The following is a 23895-nucleotide window of genomic DNA, read 5'->3' on the forward strand; positions in this document are numbered from 1 at the left end:
TTCCTCCTTAATAGACCCGTATGCTCTTCTAGCAGCTGTTTAGTCCGAAGTATGACACTAGGAATATCAGGCATACCTTAAAATAGAATATAAATCTTGCCTTGAGAACAAAAGAATAATGTCGCTAGTACAGGAGGCTCAGCAGATCAGACAGAAGTCAAGCCAGTGCTATAGAATCTGACAAAAGCTGGGGGCAAGACAAAGAATTACACCCAAGAATCGAGCAAGGCTCCCTGGAAGGTCAGAAGCGAAACCCATCTGACTGCTATTAAATCTCTCAGGGGCATTTTACCCTCTCCGGCATCACCTTGAACCAAGGGGCCTTATGAGAAAATAAACAGGTTTTGGAAATGCAGCCAAACTAACTCTGTTCAGCTTACTTGACAGCAGAGGCAAGACTCAGGGAAAGTAAAGAAAGACAGACAAAAATCCTCTAATACCGCTCCATTCCTTTGGGAAGTGCTGAGAATCAGAAATATCCCACGCCCCAGATATTCTGAGCATTAGCCCCGGTCCCCCTCCCTTCTTATTAGCACACTGCCTCATTTGCAATAATAGCTGCTACACCACACTGCCTCTGGCATTGTTTCGCATTACGACTCACTACTCTATCAGCATGGTTCCTGCAATGTTTCAAGCTCTTTGCTCACTTCTATTGACGTTGGTCAGCTCAAGTCTTCAGATGTGGATATATCAGAGTGAGAACAGAAGTTGCTGCAAAAGGTACAGAAAGCAAGGCTATTATGATCAGATGCCACAAAACCAAGATCTCACATATCGAACGAATAGATCTCAATGCATCCTATCATCTAGTTTAGGGAAGGCATAAAAGAAAAGGGAGTAACAGGGACAGACTGATTTGAAATTAGATTCTATGTAGAATTTCAAAGGAATGGGGGCACCTGAGTGCCTTAGTCAAGTGTCTGCCTTCGGCTCAGGTCATGATTCCAGGGTTCTGGGATTGAGCCCTGCATTGGGCTCCCTGCTCAGCTGGAAGCCTGCTTCTCTCTCTCTCCCATTCCCCCTACTTGTGTTCCCTCTTGCTGTGTCTCTGTCAAATAAATAAATAAATCTTTAGGGGGGAAAAAAAGAATTTCTTTTTTTTTTTTTTAAGATTTTATCTATTTATTTGACAGACATAGATCACAAGTAGGCAGAGACACAGGCAGAGAGAGACACAGGGGAGGCAGGCTCCCCGCTGAGTAGAGAACCAGATTTGGGGCTCGATCCCAGGCCTGAGATCATGACCCGAGCTGAAGGCAGAGGCTTAACCCACTGAGCCACCCAGATGCCCCAAAAAAAGAATTTCAAAGGAATGACTATTCCTCTTTCAACAGAAAACAAGACATTTAGATACTTCAATCTTTTCTTAAAATAGAAAGTTACACAATTTAGGGACTGTATGTTCTCCTCATCAGCTTTAGAGTAGTTACTTCTCTGAATTTCCCCAAAGAATGTTAATATAATTGAGTTCTTTTTTTTTTTTTAATTGAAGTATAGTTGACACACAATGTTACATTAGTTTCAGATGTAGAATGTAGTGTGGACAACTCTGGGTAAACAATGCTACAAAAGTAGTTAACATCCATCACCATACAATGTTGTTATAATCGTTATAGTTTCTTTTTTTTTTCTTCCTTATCCTTCTATTTTTTATTATTATTATTAACATATAGTGTATTATTTGTTTCAGGGGTACAGGCCTGTGATTCATCAGTCTTACACAATTCACAGAGCTCACCATAGCACATACCCTCCCCAGTGTCCATCACCCAGCCACCCCAACCACCTGCCTGCCTCCCTTCCAGCAACCCTCAGTTTGTTTCCTTGGATTAAGAGTCTCTTATGATTTGTCTCCCTTTCTGGTTTCCTCTTGTTATATTTTTTCCTCTCTCCCCCTATGATCCTCTGCCTTGTTTCTCAAATTCCACGTATCAGTGAGACCATAGGATAATTGTCTTTCTCTGATTGACTTATTTTGCTTAGTATAATACCCTTTAGTTCTAATCACGTCATTGCAAATAACAAGTTATAGTTTAATTATTTTTTTTAAAGATTTTATTTATTTATTTATTTATTTGACAGAGAGATCACAAGCAGGCAGAGAGGCAGGCAGAGAGAGAGAGAGAGCCACATGCGGGGCTCGATCCCAGGACCCTGGGATCATGACCTGAGCCGAAGGCAGAGGCCCAACCCACTGAGCCACCCAGGCGCCCCTATAGTTTAATTCTTAATAAACTGTTCTCTATGACTTAATTCTACCCAAAAGAGAACACGTAAAACAATATCAACACACACAAAATCAACATGAAATTAGCACTAAAAACGTAACTAGGATTTATTTTCTTTGTATACTTTATTTACACTGACAAGTTAGAATTTGATTTTGGTACCAGGTTATCTCAGGATACCAATTCCTTGAGATGCTCTAGAATTAATAAAGAGCTCTCCTCCAGGAGACTGCTGGATGGACAGGAAGGATCTGCGGGGCACATAGGAAGTGGAGCCCACAGATTAGCCCTGCAAGGAGAGTACGATCTCTCCCTCTCTCTCTCTGTCTCTCACACACACACACCTTTCCTTTCTTCTTTTCCAGCTCTCTGGAACTGCTTCCTCCTCATGCCCTACTCCTCAACCCAAGTGTTTCCTAGCCTACCTAGAACTTACTGGATTCCAGTAAATGAAGGGAAATCACTGAAAAAGGCACTGAAGCCCTTGCTACAGTCTCTTTGTTCCCATGATCTCTCTCCCTTCTGCTCGCTCCCAAATTCCACCAGCTGTTGCACAGGAATCTGCTATCTCCTTGTTGTTGGACCCGTATATTTCTGGCTCTAATGCTTTCTTTTCATTAGACTTGTATTTCAGGCCTAATTCCTATCTGTAATAGTCTCCATCCTTCTGCCTCCAGCACACACACAGACACACATACAGGAGTACGCAAACATCTAGGTTTCCATACCTGAGGGCTGCTGGGTCAAGCAGAGACTGAGTAAGGAGGAGTAAGAAGGAGGGAAGGAGCAGGGGTAGAGGGGGAGGAAGGAAGGGAAAGAGGAAAGAGAAGGATAGGGTAGGAGAAGAGTGTTCCTTTTGTTCCTCAAAAGAGAATACACAGTACATTGGAACAGCATTCATCAACAGAACAACCATTTGCTAAATGTTTATGTTTACCATTTCCCATCTGTCTGTGAACTCAAGGAGATGTGAATCTTTATCCAGGCAGAATTCCAGGCTAGCGTTCCAGTCTTTTTTCTCCAGTGAGAAGTAATAACAGTAGTTACCATTCTTCATAAAGAGGTCTGGACAACTGCAACAGTTGGCACAACTGGCACGACTGGAACCTGGAAAGGAAGAGGACCTGGTTCACACCTTTATGGACCACTCAGTCTTGGAAATGAAATGGGAGATAAACAGAGCATGGCGGACGCCCCGTCTTCCCTACCCCACCACTTTCCAGACTGAGGTTTAGAGAAAGGCACAACAATGCCTGGCCTCGGATTGAAATCTTCATGATGTCCAGCTCTCTCACTACTCCTGTGCGTTCCACCACTGAAGCATGTGACTAGGACTAAAGCAGGTAAGGAAATGGATACAGCCTGGCGGCGGATCGTGGACAGAGTACATCACTTGTGCTAGAGAACCTTATGCACATCTGCTGTATTCATACCAGATAAAATAACTAAGCGTCTGCATTATATGTATCTGTCCATTGTCTATGTAGTTTTAGTGCACACAGTGTGTAACTGCGTAATATACATCGCTGCAATCAGGCCAAATCTTCCAAAATGTCCAACCTTAACCTGATACCACATGATAATGCAAAAGAAAAGGACAGAAACTAGAAAAAGCAAACTTAACTAGAGTGTTTTATCATTTATCACAAATGTGATTGTCATCATTAGATATTAGATAAAAGTCTTACACTTCAGCAAAAATAATTTATCGAACAAAAGTTTCTGACAGAGAAGGATATCAGATGCTGAAGTCAGAAGTGATGTAATTTCTTCACAGGGCTCTTTTAAATACAGAACATTCTCACTCCTTTGAAATGGCCAAATTAGGGGCGCCTGGGTGGCTCAGTGGGTTAAGCCTCTGCCTTCGGCTCAGGTCATGATCTCAGGGTCATATGATTGAACTCCACATCTGGCTCTTTGCTCAGCGGGGAGTCTGCTTCCCCCCTCTCTGCCTGACTCTCTGTCTACTCGTGATCTCTGTCTGTCAAATTAATTAATTAATTAATTTTTTTAAAAAGGTTAAAATGGCCAGATTATATCTTTTAAAAGTGCGGGGGGGGGGGGGGGGGAATGCCTCCATGGCTCAGTCAGTTAAATGTCTGCCTTAAACATCTGTCTTCAGCTCAGGTCATGATCTTGGGGTCCTGGGAATAAGCTCCATGTTGAGGTCCCTGCTCAACAGGGAGTCTGCCTCTCCCTCTCCCTCTGTCCCTCTTCCTGCCTTGTGCTCACTCTCTCTCTCAAACAAATAACTAAAATATTTTTTAAAAATGGGTGGATTATAGTTCTGTGAAAATGAAAGGAAACCTAATAAGATTTCAAGGTCATTTCAGCCAAGATTCCATAATTCTATTGATTTTCTATTTTCATAAAACATATTTGTATAAACCCCTCACAGGCACAATTTCACAACAGGCACACAGGAGCCATTATAGCAAATGAGCACATGTGGATATATGACTGCATAATAGGTTATATACCTAATCTAGATTTAGGAGTTAAAAAGCAAAGGCAGTCTTTTTTTAAAATGTCAAAATTAGGCAGCTTTTCTGTGGCTTGACATGGGACCAATAGAGGGTTCTGGAGATTAAGCTACAAAGTTGGCACTTTATAAATTTGTGCTTTTTCAATACAACTGTGACATTACCCAGCCTGGATGAGAAATTCCCAACTTTCTTGAAGTCTCTTTCTGTCAAAGGATTTAGGTCTGAGGTAGAGGTCCTAGGGCTGAACCTTAGTTTAGGATTAGAGTCCTAATGAATAAATTCTGTAAAAAATCATCTGTCACTAACAATCATCTTCAGATAACATAAACTTAAGTCAGGACTCTGGATTGTGAAACAATAAACCGAGGGCTTTCTGGATCATCATAGTTAATGACCTAGAAGGATTAAATCTAGAAAATTTCACTTCAAACATCGTGAAAGCACTCTCGTTGAAAATAATCAGAATATATTTAATTAAAATTTGATATATCTATTATGTGAAAAGTTAAATACAATACATAAATAGTACAATTTTAATTTTATTATCATAATAAATATGGTATTAGGAAAGTGTTTATGACATAATATAATTAAAAAGCAATATATGAATTATAAGCATCCAATGATTAGAACTATACCTAGTCTTACCTTTTTTTTTTTTAAAGATTTTTATTTATTTATTTATTTGACAGAGATCACAAGTAGGCAGAGAGGCAGGCAGGGGGCTAGGGGAAGCAGGCTCCCTGCCAAGCAGAGAGCCCGACTTGGGACTCGATTCCAGGACCCCGAGATCATGACCCAAGCGGAAGGCAGCGGCTCAATCCACTGAGCCACCCAGGTGCCCCTATACCTAGTCTTACCTTTAAAAAAATAAGGTGGGGAAGATTTTAGAGGACTTGATATTCTTTGTTTTGTTTTGTTTTTTTAAGATTTTATTTATTTATTTGACAGACAGAGGTCACAAGTAGGCAGAGAGGCAGGCAGAGAGAGAAGGGGAAGCAGGCTCCCTGCTGAGCAGAGAGCCCAATGCGGGGCTCAATCTTAGGACCTTGGGATCATGACCTGAGCTGAAGGCAGAGGCTTTAACTCACTGAGCCACCCAGGTGCCCCTTGATATTCTTTGTTAAAAGAACAAATACTTCTACAAATGCATGTAGTCAAAGACTAGGAGGTGACAGTCAGGAAATGTTGTATACAAGTGATGATTTATTTCGTTAGCATTTTCACTTTTCATCTTTTCTGTTATATTATATTGCTTTTATAACACAATATAGGTAAATTAGGGATACTTGGCTGGTTCTGTCAGAAGAGCATGCAACTCTTGATCTCAGGTCATGAGTTCGAGCCCCACACTGAGTCTAGAGTTTACTTAAATAAGTAAACTTTTTTTAAAAAAGAGGCAAGACAAAAGATTTTTACTTAAGTTAGTACTTACCCCGGCAGTGAATCCATTGGACAAGCAGGAGACACACAAAAATGATGTTCAGAACACCCAAAACTATTGCCACCCGGTGTGAGAGAGGGAACCTGGGAGAAACTGCAAGAAGAGAATCCAAAACAAAATCCTGAGTTAGAATAAAAGTTGAAGGACAAGAAAAGGCAAAGGATATCTGGAGTCTTGAACAAATTTGGCCTAGTGAGAACTGAGACCTAGGCCCTAAAAGTTTCCTTGCTAGATATTAGGGATTTGCTCTGAAGTCTAGAGTGACAACCCACATCTGTATCAGGAAACATTCTATATTTATCGAGCTAAGAATACTTTTTCTTGGGATGCCTGGATGGCTCAGTTGGTTAAGCATCTACCTTCTGGTTGGTTGTGATCCCAGAGTACTGGGATGGGTCCTGCATCAGGCTCCTTGCTCAGTGAGGGGCCTGCTTCTCCCTCTGCCTGCCGCTCCCCCTGCTTGTGAGCTGTCTCTCTGACAAATAAATAAATAAAATCTTAAAAAAAAAAAAAAGAAAGAAAGAAAAGAAAATACATTTTCACTATAGTAAAATATTTAATGAAATAAATTTAGATGTTACACAAAATGAAAAGAGATACCAAAACTTAATTGCATTTGTGTAACCACAATTTGTGAAAATTTAAATTTTTTAAAAATTTACTTTAGAAATATACATAGTAAAAGGCTTTTAGTAGAGTACATACAGTACATTGCATAGACAGGCAAAAATCAAAACAGTAACAGTAATAATCACCACATTGTTGTAAAATTATTAATGATTTTTATTTTCTTTTATCTGCTTTAATATGTTCCCTATTTTCCATAACAAACATGTAATAATTTTGTAAAGAGATTTTTTTTTAAATATTTTATTTGTTTATTTGACACAGAAATCACAAGTAGGCAGAGAGAGGAGGAAGCAGGCTCCCTGCTGAGCGAAGAGCCTGATGCGGGGCTCGATCCCAGGACCCTGGGATCATGACCTGAGCCGAAGGCAAAGGCTTAACCCACTGAGCTACCCAGGCACCCCTTGTAAAGAGATTCTTAATGTAATTTTAAAGCCCCTAGTCTATTTTCCTATTCTCAAATATAGTACCCTAGAAAGCTGGGGTAGAAATGAGCATACTGGCAGCAAACAAGAATGGGCAATGTGGAGTGTATGTAAATAAAAAACTACTTGCCTAGAAATCAAAATAATTATATTCAAGTTCCAACTTACCATAACCTGTGTGACCTTGCCCTTAAACTTTAGAATATCGATTCCTTTAACTTAATGTTCCTATTCCTTAGAAATTGGGATAGATTTAAGCCAAAAGAAATCTACATATCCAATATCCAATGCCATATAAATTAGAGTAATGGAAATAAATAAATGTCCAAATGTACTAGAATGACATAGCGAATTATAGTATTGCTTTCAAAGAACAATACTAAAAATTATAATAATATGATTATGTAGCAGAAGAGAGAAAGCTGATGAAGTCGCCCTAAAGAACATACTTTATGGGAGTGTATTGCCTAAGATAAAAGAACAAATATTAATTTTGGCTCTTATAGTATAATGTATCTATCCCAGAAAGCATTTTTTCAGGGCTCCATATAAAAATATCTTTTTCATCCTCAAATCCCCAAAGAATGGGAATACTTATTTGTAATATTCTTAATGCCTTCTCCCTACTCCCGTCACACTCTCGTACGGTACTACGGGAGGGAAACCTAGAGAACGTGAATCAGTTTCTTTTCTGACAAACTCTTACTATTATCCATTAGCAAAGTTACTGGTGTCTTTCTCCCAATTTCAAAATCAGAAAAACAGAGATACTTAGAATTTAAACAGCCTTAGCTTGGGTTTCATAGATGAGACCTTAGAAGTGAACAGTTAGAAAAGACTTTACCTAAGAACTAAGAGCAGATCCATGACTGTATACCAGATTTTCATACCCCCAGTCTGGACTTCAAACTGAACCAGATGTATTCCTTCAAATTACCATCCATATTTCTGCATCCTCTACTCCAAACTTATTCTACCTTCCATTCATCCCTTAGTCTATGGGCACTGTGCATTGTTTTGCACACTAACTTGATTAACTCACCTTTTTGCTGTGGTCTGCAATCATTCTGGGTTTGAGGTTCAGTAGACAATGGAAATGTAAAATAAATACCATTGTCCATTATCTCCATCTAATATCATCCGTATTCAGTTGAGAGAGTAAAATTACAGAAGTATGAAGAGACACATGTCAGTGAGGGAACAACCCAATGTCTCAACTGCGAGCAGGAAATTTGAAGGTTTTCAAGTTGGTTTTTGTTTTTTGTTTTTTTTTTTTTCAAATGGCCCAGTATGATAAAGACAGAAGCAGTTTTTCAGGAAATGGCTCAAAATCTGCTGCTGATTAAGAAGTTAATATTCCTGGGGAGCCTGGATGGCTCAGTTGGTTAAGCGACTGCCTTGGGTTCAAGTCATGATCCTGGAATCCTGGGATCCAGTCCCACATCAGGCTCCCTGCTTGGAACGTAGTCTGCTGCCTGGCAGGTGGCGTGCCGTGATCATATAGTGGTTAGTACTCTGCGTTGTGGAAGGTAGTCTGCTTCTCCCTCTGACCCTGCCCCTTCTCATGCTCTCTCTTTCATTCTCTCTCTCTCTCAAATAAATGAATAAAATATTTAATAAATAAATAGAAATTAATATTGTAAACTATTTTTTTTCTGCCTCAGCACTCTCTCTAGATATTCATTAAATACATACTGATTCCCACCTCACTCAGTCTATTTAACAAGGAAAAGTTGCTCTGAAGTCCAGAGCACTATAATTTCTATAATTTCAATTATAGAAACTGGAATAAAAATGACAGTGTTCTTAGCTATGAATTTATCTCAGATTTTATATTTGCTTTGTTTCCTTTTGAAAAAATAGATGCATGCCAAATGGGACAATTTTCATTGTTTCTTAGAGCTTTTGGTTAGTGATATATGGCAAGAGAAATTGACTGTTGGTTGCATGTGCCTGGCATCATGAGAAAAATGAACTATTTCCCCGATATATGGTTTGTGAATGTGCTGTACCCCTACCTACATTCCCCCAAATATCTTCCTGATTGTGTTCTAATCTTTATACTTCATTGGGTCAGAAAGTCCATTAAATTTTCTCTCCTATTTTTTATTTTTTTTAAGATTTTATTTATTTATTTGACAGACAAACATCACAAGTAGGCAGAGAGACAGGCAGAGAGAGAGGAAGGGAAGCAGGCTCCCAGCCAAGCAGAGAGCCTGATGCAGGGCTCGGTCCCAGAACCCGGGAGCTGAAGGCAGAGGCTTTAACCCACTGAGCCACCCAGGCGCCCCTGTTCCTTTATTTTTATATGCAAAGACAGCTATAAGGAGAACAAATTAAATAAATACATACTACGGGTGAATAATGTATTTCTAATAGGTAAAACGTTAATAAGTAGTTAAAGTAAGGAAAACAGAAACGGAATTAAAATCTACGTAAGTTCAAGACAGGAAAGAGATGAAAAACAGGGAGAGTAGACTAATAAAAACTAGTAGAACTCCGGGGCACCTGGCTGCTCAGTTGGTAGAGCGTGCGACTCATGATCTCAGGGTCATGAGTTTGAGCCCCTTTGAGGGACTTTGAGTCCCCCAGAGATTACTTTAAAAATAATAATAAAAAGTTTAAAAAATTAAAAGAAATTTTTAAAAAAACCTAGTATAGTCCTGCTTCCCACCATGACAAAGTAAGACTGGATTTGCTCTTCAACAAAAAAACTATAAATGGGGATGGCTGGATGGCTTAGTTGGTTAAGCATCTGCCTTTAGCTCAGGTCATGATCCCGGAGTCCTGGGATCAAGTCCTGCATCGGGCTCCTTGCTCTGCAGGGAACCTGTTTCTCCCTCTGCCTGCTACTCCCCCTGCTTGTGTTCTCTCTCTGTAATGACTAAATAAATTCTTAAAAAAAAAAAAAAAAAAGGAACTATATATGACAAAATACATAAGCAACTGTTTTCAGGCACAGAAGTACAAGCAGCACAGCAATCCCTGAGAGAATGAAACACGCAAAGGTGAGCACCAGCATCACCCTGGCATTATACTACCCAGGGTTACTTTCTGGCCCAAAGCAGGAAACTGAATTTTTTTTTAATATATTTTTTATAAACATATAACATACTATTAGCCCCAGGGGTACAGGTCTGTGAATCGCCAGGTTTATACACTTCATAGCATTCACCATAGCACATACCCTCCCCAATGTTCATAACCCCACCTCCCTCTCCCTACACCCCTACCCCCAGCAACCCTCAGTTTGTTTTGTGAGATTAAGAGTCTCTTATGGTTTGTCTCCCTCCCGAGCCCATCTTGGCAGGAAACTGAATTCTAAGAGCAGCAGTCTCACCAAGCTCAGGAGGCAGGTGCAAGTTTTGAGCTGTTTATGTGCCTGGGGTTTGCAGGACAGGGTAACTGACAAGAGACTGCAGAGAGAGGTATCCAAAAAACAGCATGGGAATTCACCACGCTCCTTGGCTAAGGGCTAGGCTGCACAGGCAGAGGACAAGCCCCTAGCAGCCCCCCTCCCCGCCGAGATGGCCTCCAGCAGGGCCGACAGCTGATTAGAGACCCAACCTGATGCAGTGTTGACCAGTGTGAACAGAGAAAAAAATAAGTAAAGTCTGACAGAACCAAAAAGATCTACCAGTAATTTAGCTGTCCCAACAAACAAATTTTGATGCCCTTAAAAAGAAGACAACACAAAATGTGGTCTAACATAAAATGGGATATTATTCAATCTTAAAAAGGAAGAAAATTGGGTCACACTCTACAACATGGAGGAACCTGGAAGACGTTATGATAAATGAAATAAGCCCATCCCCCCACACACACACAAATACTCTAAGATTCCACATATATGAGGTATCTATAGTAGTCAATTCATAGAAACAGAAAATAGAGATTGCTTGAGCTGGGGAGCAGGAAGAACAGGGAGTTATTTAATGGTTATAGTTTCAGTGCTGCAAGGTGAGAAACTTCTGGAGCTCTGTTGTACAACAAGGTGAATGGACGTGTATCAGTCCTCTTAGAGAGCCATAACAAAATCCCCTAGGCTGGGGTAGCTTAAGCAACAGAAATTTATTTGCTCACAGTTTTGGACACTAGAAGTCCAAGATGAAGCTGCCTGCAGGGTTGGTATATGCTGAGAACTCCCCCATTGGGTTACAGTGGCCTTCTCACTGTGGTCTCCCATGGCCCTTTCTCAGTGCACGTGTACAGGAAGAGAATGAGCAAGCTCCCTGGGGGCTCGTCTTATAAGGACACTAATTCTATCAGATCAGGACCCCAACATCAAGACCTCATATAACTTCAGTTATTCCTTATATTAGGACTTAGTTGTACAGTTAGATAGTCAGGGCCAGAGTCCCCAGCAAGAAAATATGGAGTCAGGACAGCTAAGATAAAACAGCACTGACATCCTGTTTTGCAGCTTAGACAGGACTGCGCTAGCATTCTGCTTTGCAGCCTTTGCAGAAATGACTTCTGCAAAATGTCCTAAAATAAGACAACCACAAAAGCATTTGTCAATATCACGGGCAAGGGGCAGTGAAGCCATAAGCCCCCAGACATCAGCAAAAAAAGAGCATCTGCACAGAGACATTAACCTAATAGATAGACAGATCCGTGACCAAAGCCCTAACTGGCATGACTCAGCACACCCTGATTGCTTAAGATAGTTCAGCAAAAGAGCTCATAAAAATCCCTAAACTTTAAAAAAAAAAAAAAAAAAAGCCCTGAACTTAGAAACTCTGGAGGCAACCCACTCGCTGACCCCCTCCCTGCAGGAGCTTTAAACTCTTGCTCAGTAAACTTTGCTTTGCTGTCCACCACTCTCCATCTGATCTACCTCTTCATTCTTCAAAATGGCATGACCAAGAACCTGAGCACTGAGGGGACAAAAATCCTGTAACATTTAGAGGTCCCATCACAAAAGAACAAACGAAGCCACACTGGAGGTTAAGGTTTCAACAAATGACTTTGAGGATGGAAGGGTCACAAATATTAAGGCCATAATTATAATTAACACTGCTGAACTGTACACTTAAAACAGTTAAGATGACTGAAGAAGAAGAAGAAGAAAGAAGAGTAGGAGGAGGCAGTGGCGGCAGCATAAGAACCAGAACTTCTTGAGGAAATGACTAAATCTAGGGTCAGAGCACAAAAAACCCAAGATGAGTCTGGGGCACCTTTTAGTCTTTTAGTGCTAGAAAATGAGGAAGTACTCAAAAACTTAAAAAAAAAAAAAAAAAAAGAGGGCATGTCAGAAGGACACAGGAACCAAGCTGACAAAACTCCCAATGGCTAAAAATGAAACAATTAGAGCAAGAAAATAAATAATAGTATTGGAGTATAACTCAGGAATAAAAAAGAACTATGATTTCATACTGACTGGTTTTTATCTGCATGCACTTTTAATTAAAGTTGTACATATTTATTACTCTGCCATCAAAAAAAATGAAATCTTGCCATTTGCAATGACGTGGGTGGAACTGGTGGGTATTATGCTAAGCGAAATGAGTCAGAGAAAGACAAATACCATACGATTTCACTCATATGTGGAATTTGAGAAAACAAACAGATGAAGGGGAAGGGAAGGAAAGATAAAATAAGAGGAAAACAGAGATGGAGGCAAACCATAAGAGACTCTTAATCATGGGGAACCAACTGAGGGTTGCTGGAGGGGAGGTGGGTAGGAGGTAAGGGATAATTGGGTGACGGGCATGAAGGAGAGCACTTGAAGCAATGACCACTGGGTGTTATACACAACTGATGAATTCTACCTCTGGAACTAATAATAATACAGTATATGTTAATTAATTGGGGGGAAAATGTATCTATGTAAAGCATTTAATGTGGAACTTTTGATGTAAGTACACATTGTGAAACGATTACCACAAACTAATTTACATATTCAACACTTCCAACAGTTACCGTCTCTGTGTGGGGGTGTGGGATTATGCTGAAATCTACCTTTTTTTTTTTAAGATTTTATTATTTATTTATTTGAGAGAGAGAAAGAGAGAGCGCACGCACAAGCAGGGGGAGTGGTAGGCAGAGGGAGAGGGAGAGAGAAAAGCAGGCTCTCACTGAGCAGGGAGCCTGATCTGGGACTCAATCCCAGGGCTGTGGGATCATGACCTGACCCAAAGGCAGACACTTAACACACTTAACCAACTGAGCAACCCAGGTGCCCCAAAATCTACTCTCTTAACAAAATTCAAATTTTTGTTTTTTAAGTAGGTTGCCACACCTAACAAGGGGCTTGAACTCACAACCCCAAGATCAAAAGTCAGACGCTGTGGCTGAGTCAGAGGCCCCTCAAGTATACATTATTTTTTAATAGCTTTACTGAGGTACAATTAACATATATGCATGCATCAGTGAAACTATTACCACAATCTAGAAAGTAAACATATTTGTCATCCCTGAAAATTTACTTGTGTACTCTTACTGCCCTTCTGCCCCTCCCATTCCGCTTTCTCTAGGCCTCCATTGATCTGCCTTCTGTCACCATAAATTAGTTTGTATCTATCCCAAGTCTTTCATAAAAGGAAACTCATCCATATTGAAGTGTGTATCAATAATTCATTCTTTCTTATCCTGAATATATTCCAACCTATGGATAGACCAGACTAGTTTGTTTATCCACTCTCTTGTTAATACATTACCATCAAGTACAGTCACCATGCTGTCTGTACATTAGGTCTCCAGAGCTTATTCACCTTGTAACTGAAAGCTTGTACTCTTTGATCAGTATCTCCTTTCTCCCCCATTTACTAGCCTCTGGTAATGACCTTTCTACTCTGTTACTATGAGTTCAATACTTTTTTCCTTTTCTTCGTTTTTTTAGATCCCATAGTGAGATCATGTAAAATTTGTCTTTCTGGTCTGGCTTATTTGACATAGATAATTCCTCTAGTTTCATCTATGTTGTTGCAGATGGCAGGATTTCTTTCTTCTTTTAAGGCTGAATCATTTTCTGTTCTATATATATATTCTCATATATACAGTGTATATAAATATATATTTTTTCTTTACCTATCCACATACATTAAGTTTGCTTCTATATTAGGATTACTATGAATAATGCTGCAATGAACATGGCAGTGTGGATATCTTTTCAAAAATAGTGATTTTATTTCCTTTGGATATACAACCAGAAGTGATATTGTTGGATCATACAGTAGTTCCATTTTTTATGTTTTTTCAAAACATATATAGCCACTGTTCCATAGTGGCTATACTAATTGACATCCCCATTCATTTTGTTGTTCCCTTGGCTGTGCAAAAACTACTTAATCTCACATAGTCCCCCGTTTATTTTTGCTTTTTTTTTTTCTTGTTTGGGGGGTTTTTTGGCTTTTTTTCTTTTTTTTTTTTTAGGCTTGGACTCATTACCCTGAAATCAGCGCCCGAGATCAGGATCTCAGATCAAGAGTCAGACACTTGGGGTACCGGGGTGGCTCAGTGGGTTAAAGCCTCTGCCTTTGGTTCAGGCCATGATCCCAGGGTCCTGGGATTGAGCCCTGCATCGGGCTCTCTGCTCAGCAGGGAATACTGTTATGCTGAAAATAAAAAATAAATTAAAAAGAAAAAAGAAGTAGTCTACTAAATACCTGACTAGTACTCTTAACTATATCAAGGTTATGAAAAATAAGGAAATACTGAGGAACTACAACAGACCAGAGGATTAAGGAAATATAAATACAAGGCAGTATCCTGGATTAGATCCTGGAACAGAAAACAAACATCAGTGAAAACCTGGTAAAGTTCAAAGAAAACCTGCAGTTAGTTAATAAAAGTAGGGCAGTTATTAATTCTTAGTTTTGATTCAATGATTAAATGATTATTTAATATGTTAACATTAGAAGTAATGGGGTAAAGGATATAAAAAATTGCTATGTACTATCTTCTAAAAATCTGACATTATTCCCAAATAAAAATTTTATTTAAAAAAAGACAACATAATGCATATTCCCTATAATGTATTTGATGTCCAGCATACAATAAAAAAGTATTACAATGCAGAAAAATAAGAAATTGTGGGCCACCACTCAGAGAAAAGTAAATAACTAAAAAGAAACTTAAAATGACATAGATTTTGGAATCAGCAAACAAGGACTTTAATAGCTGTATAAATATGCTCAAAGACAAGAGGAAAATATGGTCATACTGAACTAGAAGATGAAGAACCACTGCAGGGAAACAGAAAGAACCAAGTAAAATTCTTAATCAGAAAGGAATATGGTTGGTGCTGCTTGTGTGCTCGTTTGGTGATGACCTGATACCTCTTTTGTGAAGCGACAGCAGAAGAGACTCATGCTTGCATGGCCAACAAAAAGCCCAAGGAAGGAGACAAGACTGAGAACAAAGATCAAATTAGTTTGAAGGTGGTGGGGCAGGATGGTTCTGTAGTGCAGTTTAAGATTAAGAAGCATACACCACTTAACAAACTGATGAAAGCCTATTGTGAACGACAGGGTTTGTCAACGAGGCAGATCAGATTCTGATTTGATAGGCAGCCAGTCAATGAAACAGACACACCTGCACAGTTGGAAATGGAGGCGGAAGATACAATTGATGTGTTCCAGCAGCAGATAGGAGTGTCTACTAAACAGGGAACCTGCTGCTTTACTCCAGAATTCCATTCCTCTAGACCAAAAAGACATTCTCAATTAGAAAGCCACAATTGGGTTCTACCACATCCTGACTGCTACAGTAGTTTTCTCTATTCTTTCTTTTTCCCCTTCCCTATTCCTTTATTGTACATAAAGGAACTGTGTATGTGCACAAGCGTATCACATTTTTTTTAAGTAAATGGCCAGTGGTATGTTTTGATCAACATCAAATGGAAATGGGATGGAGGGAAATACTGCTTCTGTGAAAATACCCACTCTCTCCATTAGTCGCATGCTCAGTCAGCTGTTATCTTTATATCCCAGTAAGTTATTTTGTTCTCACAGTTTAACAAAAAAACAAAAACACAAAAATCCTTGCACACCTTGTTCGATTGGGGAATTTTAATGTTCTTCATTTATCATTATAAAACTAAGAGCAATTTTATGACTTTTTTATATGTAGCTGTTACATGTAGGGCACTCTGTCTTTAAGTAGGGATAAATTAAAAGAAATGAATCCTAGATAGTTTTCCCTTCAAGTCAAGCATCTTGTTGTTTAAACTTCTTGTTTAAAATGAAAAAAAAAAAGAAAAAAAAAGAAACAAGAAATAAAAAATAAAGCAAAAAAAAAGGGGCGCCTAGGTGGCTCAGTTGGTTGGGCATCTGCCTTTGGCAAGGGTCCTGGGATAGAGCCCGCATTGAGCCCTGCACCGGACTCTCTGCTCAGTGGAAAGCCTGCTGCTCCCTCTCCCACTCCCCCTACTTTTGTTCCCTCTCTCGCTCTTTCTGTCAAATAAATGAATAAAAATCTTTTTTAAAAAATGAAAAAAAAAAATGGGGGGGGGGGGTGCCTGGGTGGCTCAGTGGGTTAAAGCCTCTGCCTTTGGCTCAGGTTGTGATCTCAAGACCCTGGGATGGAGCCCCAAACTCTCTGCTCAGCAGGGAGCCTGCTTCCCTTCCTCTCTCTCTGCCTGCATCTCTGCCCACTTGTGATAATAAATAAAATCTTTTTTTTTAATGAAAAAAAAGATCATGACCCATAATTTTTTAAAAACTAAAATTAAAAGCCCCCCAAAATTAAAAATTAATTAAAGATTAAAAAAAAACCAACTGAATGGGATTATTGGCATACTGGAGAGGACAGAAGAAAAGGTCAACGGAATATGAAGATAGATTGCTAGATATTATCCAATATAAATAACAGAAAAAATAAATAAGTAGAGCCTCAATGATCTGCAGGACAATATCAAGTGCTTATAAGTGAAGCCCCAGAAAAAGAGGAGAAAAATACTGGAGCAGGAAAACAATTTGAAGAATTAATGATCAAATATTTCCCAAATTTAGTGCAAAATGTACAGATATGAGATATTCAATGAACCCCTTTCAGGATAAATATAAGGGAAATCCCACCTAAGAACATCATAACAAAACTGTTGAAAACCAGATAAAGAGAAAATATTGCAAGTAGCCAGAGAAAAACAACATATTAACAGAGGGGAATAATAACGTGAATGATTGCTGAATTCCCATCAGAAACCAAGAAGGAGAAAACAATGGAACTCCATTTTTTAAAAGGTAAAATAATAATACTATTGGTACAGCCACTATGGAAAACAACATGGAAGTTCCTAAAAAAAATTAAAAACAGAACCACCATATGATCCAGTAATTCCACTTCTGGGTATGTAGCTAAAGGAAATTAAATCATAATGTCAAAGAGGTATCTGCACCCTCTTGTTCACTACAGCATTATTCACAATAGTTAAGACATGAAAACCATCTATGTGCCTATCAAAGGATGAATGGATAAAGAAAATGTCATATACATATATAATGGAATGGTATTAAGGCATTAAAAATGAAAGAAATCCTGCCATTTGTGACAACATGGATGGACCCTGAGAGCATTATGCCAAGGGAAATAAGTCAGAGAAAAACAAATGCTACATAATCTCATTTATATGTAGCATCTTAAAAAACCAAACTCGGGGTGCCTGGGTGACTCAGTGGGTTGGAGCCTCCGCCTTTGGTTTGGGTCATGATTGCAGGATCCTGGGATCGAGCCCCGCATCAGGCTCTCTGCTCAACAGGGAGCCTGCTTCCTCTTCTCTCTCTCTCTCTGCCTGCCTACTTGTGATCTCTGTCTGTCAAATAAATAAATAAAATCTTAAAAAAATATTAAAGAAAATAAAAAAACCAAACTCATATTAATAAAGAGAATGGAGGTTGCCAGGGGCTGAGGGGTAAAACAAATTAGATGTAGGTCAAAAGGTATAAACTTCCAGTTATAAGATGAATAAGTGGTAATGTACCACATAGAATTACAGGTAACAATGCTATATTGTATACTTGAAATTTGCTAAGAGTGACTGTTAAATGTTCTTACCACAAAAAAGAAAGAAAGAAAGAGAGAAAATTATGTGAGGTGTTGGATGTAGTAACTTATGTGGTAATCATTTCACAATATATACATGTATCAAATCATCACACTGTATACCTTAAAATTATACAATGTTATACGTCAATTATATCTCAATAAATCTGGGGTGTGTGGTAAATGATACTACCAGCCAGAATTCTATATCCAGCAAACACATCCACCAAAAATAAAGAGGAAGAAAAAAACACTTTTATTTAAAGAAAACATAGCATTGTCATTAGCAGTCTAGCACCATAAGAAATGCTAAAAGCAGCTCTTCATACTAAAAAGAAATGTCACAAGATGAAAATGTAGACTTATAAGACTGAAGAAGAACAGAAATGATAAGTACATAGGAACATATAAAAGATTGTGTTTTTCTTAACTTCCTTAAAAGAAAGAAGAAACAAAGGAAATAAAATACACAAGATGAACTGTAAACAAAGAGCAAAATGACAGACCTAGTGCCAACCATATCAATAACTGAATTCATCATAAATGCACTAAATACATCAAATAAATGGCAGAGATTGGAACGCAAGGGAAAAAAGCAAAAAAAATAACAATACGCTGTATATAACACATGCACTGTAGACATAATAACACAAAGAGGTTGAAAGAAAGTATAGAAAAAGATACCTGCAAACAGTAAGCAAAAGGAACCTGAAGTGGTATATAGGTTTCTTAATGTTGCTGTAACAAATACCACACAGTGGCTTAAAACAATGTACCTTTATTCTTTCACAGTTCTGCATGTCAAAAATTTTAAATGAAAATGTTGGAAGGCTGCTTTCCTCTGGAAGCTTTAGAGAAGAATTCATTTTCTTTATTTGTCCTGCATCTTTCAAAGGGGGGGTATTTTTTTATGTATTACTTGGGGGGGGAGTGGGAGACAACATGAGTGGGGAAGGGGCAAAGGGAGAGGGAAAGAGACAATCTCAGGCAGACTCTGTGCTGAACACAGAGCTTCATGTGGGGCTTGATCTCACACCCCTGAGATCATGACCTGAGCCAAAACCAGGAGTCAGAGGCTTAACCAACTGAGCCACCCATGTACCCCAATTTTTCCTGCTTCTATAGGCTGCCTGAATTGTTTGGCTTGCAGCCCCTTCCTCTTATTTCAAAGTGTACCACCCCAATGCCCGTTTCCATCATCATATCTCCTTTTTCTAACTTTTACTCTACTGCTTCACTGCAATTATACTAGATCTACCTGGATAATCCAATATAATCTCCAATGCAAGATTCTTAATTTAATTGTATCTATAGAGTTTCTTTTGCCATGTAAGGAAATGTAATCACAGGTTCCAGGTATTAGACATAGACATCTTTGGAGGTGGGAATGGGGGACATTTTTTAGCCTACCACAAGTGGTTCTATTAATATACAACAAAATTGACAAGTAAAAACAGGTACATTTCATAGTTATATGAATCACAGCATCAAGTATACATAACAACTGCAAATTGAGTATGAACCTAAAAATACAATTTCAAAACATTTGAAGCAAAACCTCACTGAATTAAAAAAGAAATAAGCAAATCCATAATTATAGTTGAAAATTTAAACACCCTTTTCTCAATAACTGATAAAACAACTAGACAAAAAAAATCAGTAAAAATTTTTAAACAATACTATAACTATCTTGACTTAGTTGAAGTATATCCAACAAAATGATATCAAATAACCACAGAATATGCGTGTCTTTCAAGTGTAAACGGAATATTTACCAAGTAAATTATGTATACTAATACAAATTTTAATGAATTTCAATATGTTACAATCTTAAAGATGTGTTCTAGAGCCAGAGTAGAATCAATAACAAGAAAAAATCTAGAAAGTTCCTAAATACTTAAAAATTTTAAAACACACTTATAATCATCAGAGAAATAAAAGTCAAAATACAATGAGGTATGACCTCCTACTTGTTAGAATGACTACTTCTAAAAATAGCCAGGGGCACCTGGGTACTTTGGTTCAAGTCATGATCTCAGAATCCTAGGATCAAGGTCAGAGTCCTGGGATCAAGCTCCCCTGCTCAGTGGGGAATCTGCTTGTCCCTCTTTCTCTGCCTCCCCCTCTTTCAAATAAATAAAATCTTTTTTTAAAATAGCGAAAAAAAAAACCCAGAAACAAAAACCAAGAAATAACAAGTGTTTATTAGAGTATTGGAAAGGATGTGAGGAAAAGGCAACCCTGGGCACTACTGATGGGAATGATATTGGTGTAGCCATTATGGAAAACAGTGTGAAGGCCACCTTAAAAAGTAGAACTACCATATGATCCAATAATTCCACTTTTGGGTATGCAGTTGAAGAAAACAAAATCACTACCATTTGTATCTTTTATATCAAAATACATCTGCACTCTCACATTCACTGCAGCATTACTCACAATAGCCAACACATGGAAACAAACTAAGTATCAGCTGATAGATGAATGAATGAAGAAAATGTGGTGTATATACAGAACGGATTATTTAGCCATTAAAAAAAAAAGAAGAAAATCCTGTCATTTCTGACTATATGGATGGACCTTGAGGGTACTGTTAAGTGAAATAAGTCAGACAGGGAAAAACAAATACTGTATGATCTCATTTATATGTAGGATTTAAAAAACAAACAAACAAACAAACAAACACTGAACTCTTAGAGAGAAGAGATTGGTGGTTGCCAGCTGTAGGGGGTGAGAGGAGGGTAAAGTTAGTTAAAAGGTACAGACTTCCAATTACATGAGTAAGTCATGGGGATGTAACGTATAGCACGGTGACTATAGTTAATGATAATGTATTATATATTTGAAAGCTGCTAAGAGAGCAGATCTCAGAAGTTCTCACTATAAGAAAAAAACTGGTAACTGGGGTGATGGATGCTGACTTAACTTACTGTAGTAATCATTCTGAAATGTAAGCATATATCATATCATTACATGTACACTCAAAAATTAAGTTCTGTTTGAATAATTAACATGACTTTTTGTATACCTAAAACACACACACATACACATTCTAAATAATCCATAGGTTAAAGAAATAATAAACAAAATTAGAAATTATTTAAAAAACTAAATAATTACAAAAATTTGTAGACCAAAGCTAAAACAGTAACTTAGAATGTTAGAGCTTTAAGTGACTAAAAAAGAAGAAATACTTGAAATAAATAATCTGTTTCTGGTTTAAGAAGATAAAAAAGAAAAACAAATTAAAACCAAAGCAATCAGAATAAAGGTCGGGAATTTTAAATTCTAAACAAATAATATTTAAAAAACTAACCACAACCAACAGAAAAATGAACAAAATTTTACTATTATATAATATATACATTTATATGTTACATAATACATTTAATATAAATTAATAAAATTAACAATAAGCAAATAAAAATTGGGTTATTTGGTAAGATTATTAACTGATAAACTTCTAAAAAAATTTACCAAGAAACAAAGAAAGACAAACTATGAATATCAAGAATGAAGCAAGTATATTACTACAGATTTTAAAGACACTACAAGAGTAATAAGGGAATATTCTATCTGTATGCCAAAAAATTTAACAATTTAGATAAAATGGAAAAATTCCTTGAAAACCACCAGGTGTTATATAATACTGATGAATCACTGACCTCTACCTCTAAAAGAAATAATACATTATCTGTTAATTAACTGAATTTTTTTTTAAAGTCTGTAGAGAATATAAACAGATAACAGATTTTATAGGATAATGTTTCATAATGATAATTAATATTAGCAAATGAAAATGTATTTGATTTTTAATTTTTTGTATTTATAAAGAGTTCAAATAAATTAAATGTATAGTAATTCCTAAAAAAAAAAGAAAGAAAGAAAGAAAAACACAATTTACCAACTAACACAACAAGAAACAGAAATTTCTGAATGGCTCTACTAAAGAAACTGAATTTCTTAATACAAACCTTCCCATTAAAAAAGCTTCATGCTCAGAGGACTTCAATAGCATGTTCTATCAAGCTTCGAAGAATAAATAACACAATTCCTTCAGAAAATAGAAAATGAAAGTATACACTCCAACTTATTTTAGGCAGCATCATGATTCTGATACCAAAACTGACAAAGAATTACAAGAAAAAAAGATTATGTACACCTGGGTGGCTCAGTCGGTTAAGCCTCTGCCTTTGGATCAGGTCATGATCCCAGAGTCCTAGGGTAGAATCCTGCATTGGGCTCCCTGCTCAGCGGAGAGCCTGCTTCTCCCTCTATCTGCAGCTCCCCCACTTATGCTCTCTTGTGCTCTTCCTCTCTTTCTCCTTGACAAATATATAAATAAAATCTTCAAAAAAAAAAAACAAAACTAGACTCATGAACACTCATGAATATAGACTTCAAAATCTTTGAAAAGATATCAGCAAATGAAATTCAGAAAAATACAAGAGACAATTCATCATGACAAAGTGCGGTTTATCCCAGGAGCAAAGCCAGGATGATGTTTAATTTTATCATTTCTATGCAACACTGTAATGAAAATCCTAGACAGGAACATGAGGAAATATTCTTGGGTGATGAAAATCGACTAAATCTTGATTACAAGGTGGCTACAGTTACGATGCATTGTTAAGATTCATTGAATTATACACCTATGAGTTGTGTACTTCATTATTGATAAATTGTACCTCACCAACAACAAAAAAATGAAACTTCAAACAAATATTGAACTCCAATAGGCTTGCTTTACACATTGGTATGGTTTATCAGTTATAAAGCTACTTCCTGTATTTTCTTGTCTGTAAACAAATGTATAAATATATTGTGTAATGGGAGCAGTTTCTCACTCTTAGAAATATATATAGATTTCCTAACTCTGCCTAGAGGCACTAAAGCAGTGACCCAAAAGTAGCAACAAACACACCTTGTAATCAGATCTTGGTTTTTCAACACCACTCTCCACTAAGAGGAACCAGGCTCCTGTGGAGAAATGACTGATTCTAGGATAATTAAAATACAAGATAAACAGGGAATATCTGTATACCCAAAAGTAAAGAATTTGCTCCAAACGTGATGGGGAGATGTCAAAATGACAAAATGAGGCTCCCACTGGCAGTCGACATCAACCCACACCCTCCAGCAATTTATCTGTTATCTCATCAGTGGGCTGCATGTTCCTGTGGCAGGAACTACACCATCTCTTCACAGGCCTGAATCTCTACCTCGTGGTTGGGGAAGCGAGCACTTCTTCAAGCTTCTAAGGTACTTCCTTGCTAACTCTTCTTCAGCCCAGAGGTAGTAGCTGCATTTTGTAGTTACTATTTCTTTTTTTTTCTTTTTTTAAGATTTTATCTATTTATTTGACAGAGAGAGAGATATCACAAGTAGGCAGAGAAGTAGGCAGAGAGAGGGGCAAGCAGGCTCCCCACCGAGCAGAGAGCCCGATGCAGGGCTCGATCACAGGACCCTGAGATCATGACCTGAGCCAAAGGCAGAGGCTTAACCCACTGAGCCACACAGGCGCCCCAGTTGTTATTTCTGTGTAACTTCTCTATAACCTAGAGTCCTTGTTGAGCCCCTCTTACTAATTATTCTTTACTAGAAAACAAGTCTATATTAAATGTTTCCTTAAAATCACTGGTCTGGTATCTGTCTTCTAATTGCATCTTGACTGATAAGAGGACACATCACTTCTT

At 37.9% G+C, this 23895-nt stretch overlaps 1 protein-coding gene and 1 pseudogene across 11 annotated transcripts in view; one reads left to right on the plus strand and one right to left on the minus strand.

The window, feature by feature from the left end:
• The window catches only part of KLRG1 (killer cell lectin like receptor G1), a 341170-nt gene that overhangs the window by 313061 nt on the left and 4214 nt on the right, over nucleotides 1-23895 (minus strand). For 3 of the 11 annotated variants that reach the window (XM_059186202.1, XM_059186205.1, XM_059186203.1), the window contains 2 exons: nucleotides 6153-6254; nucleotides 3169-3338 (listed from right to left, as the gene is read on the minus strand). In XM_059186202.1, the coding sequence (XP_059042185.1) occupies nucleotides 3169-3288 (120 nt within the window). In that variant the 5' untranslated portion in view covers nucleotides 3289-3338; nucleotides 6153-6254. The other 8 variants (XM_059186197.1, XM_059186198.1, XM_059186196.1 and 5 more) reach the window with 7 other exon arrangements.
• Nucleotides 15535-16175, plus strand: LOC131838204 (small ubiquitin-related modifier 2-like; annotated as a pseudogene).

Source organism: Mustela lutreola, chromosome 8 (assembly GCF_030435805.1).
Source record: "Mustela lutreola isolate mMusLut2 chromosome 8, mMusLut2.pri, whole genome shotgun sequence".
NCBI classification, from domain to species: domain Eukaryota; kingdom Metazoa; phylum Chordata; class Mammalia; order Carnivora; family Mustelidae; genus Mustela; species Mustela lutreola.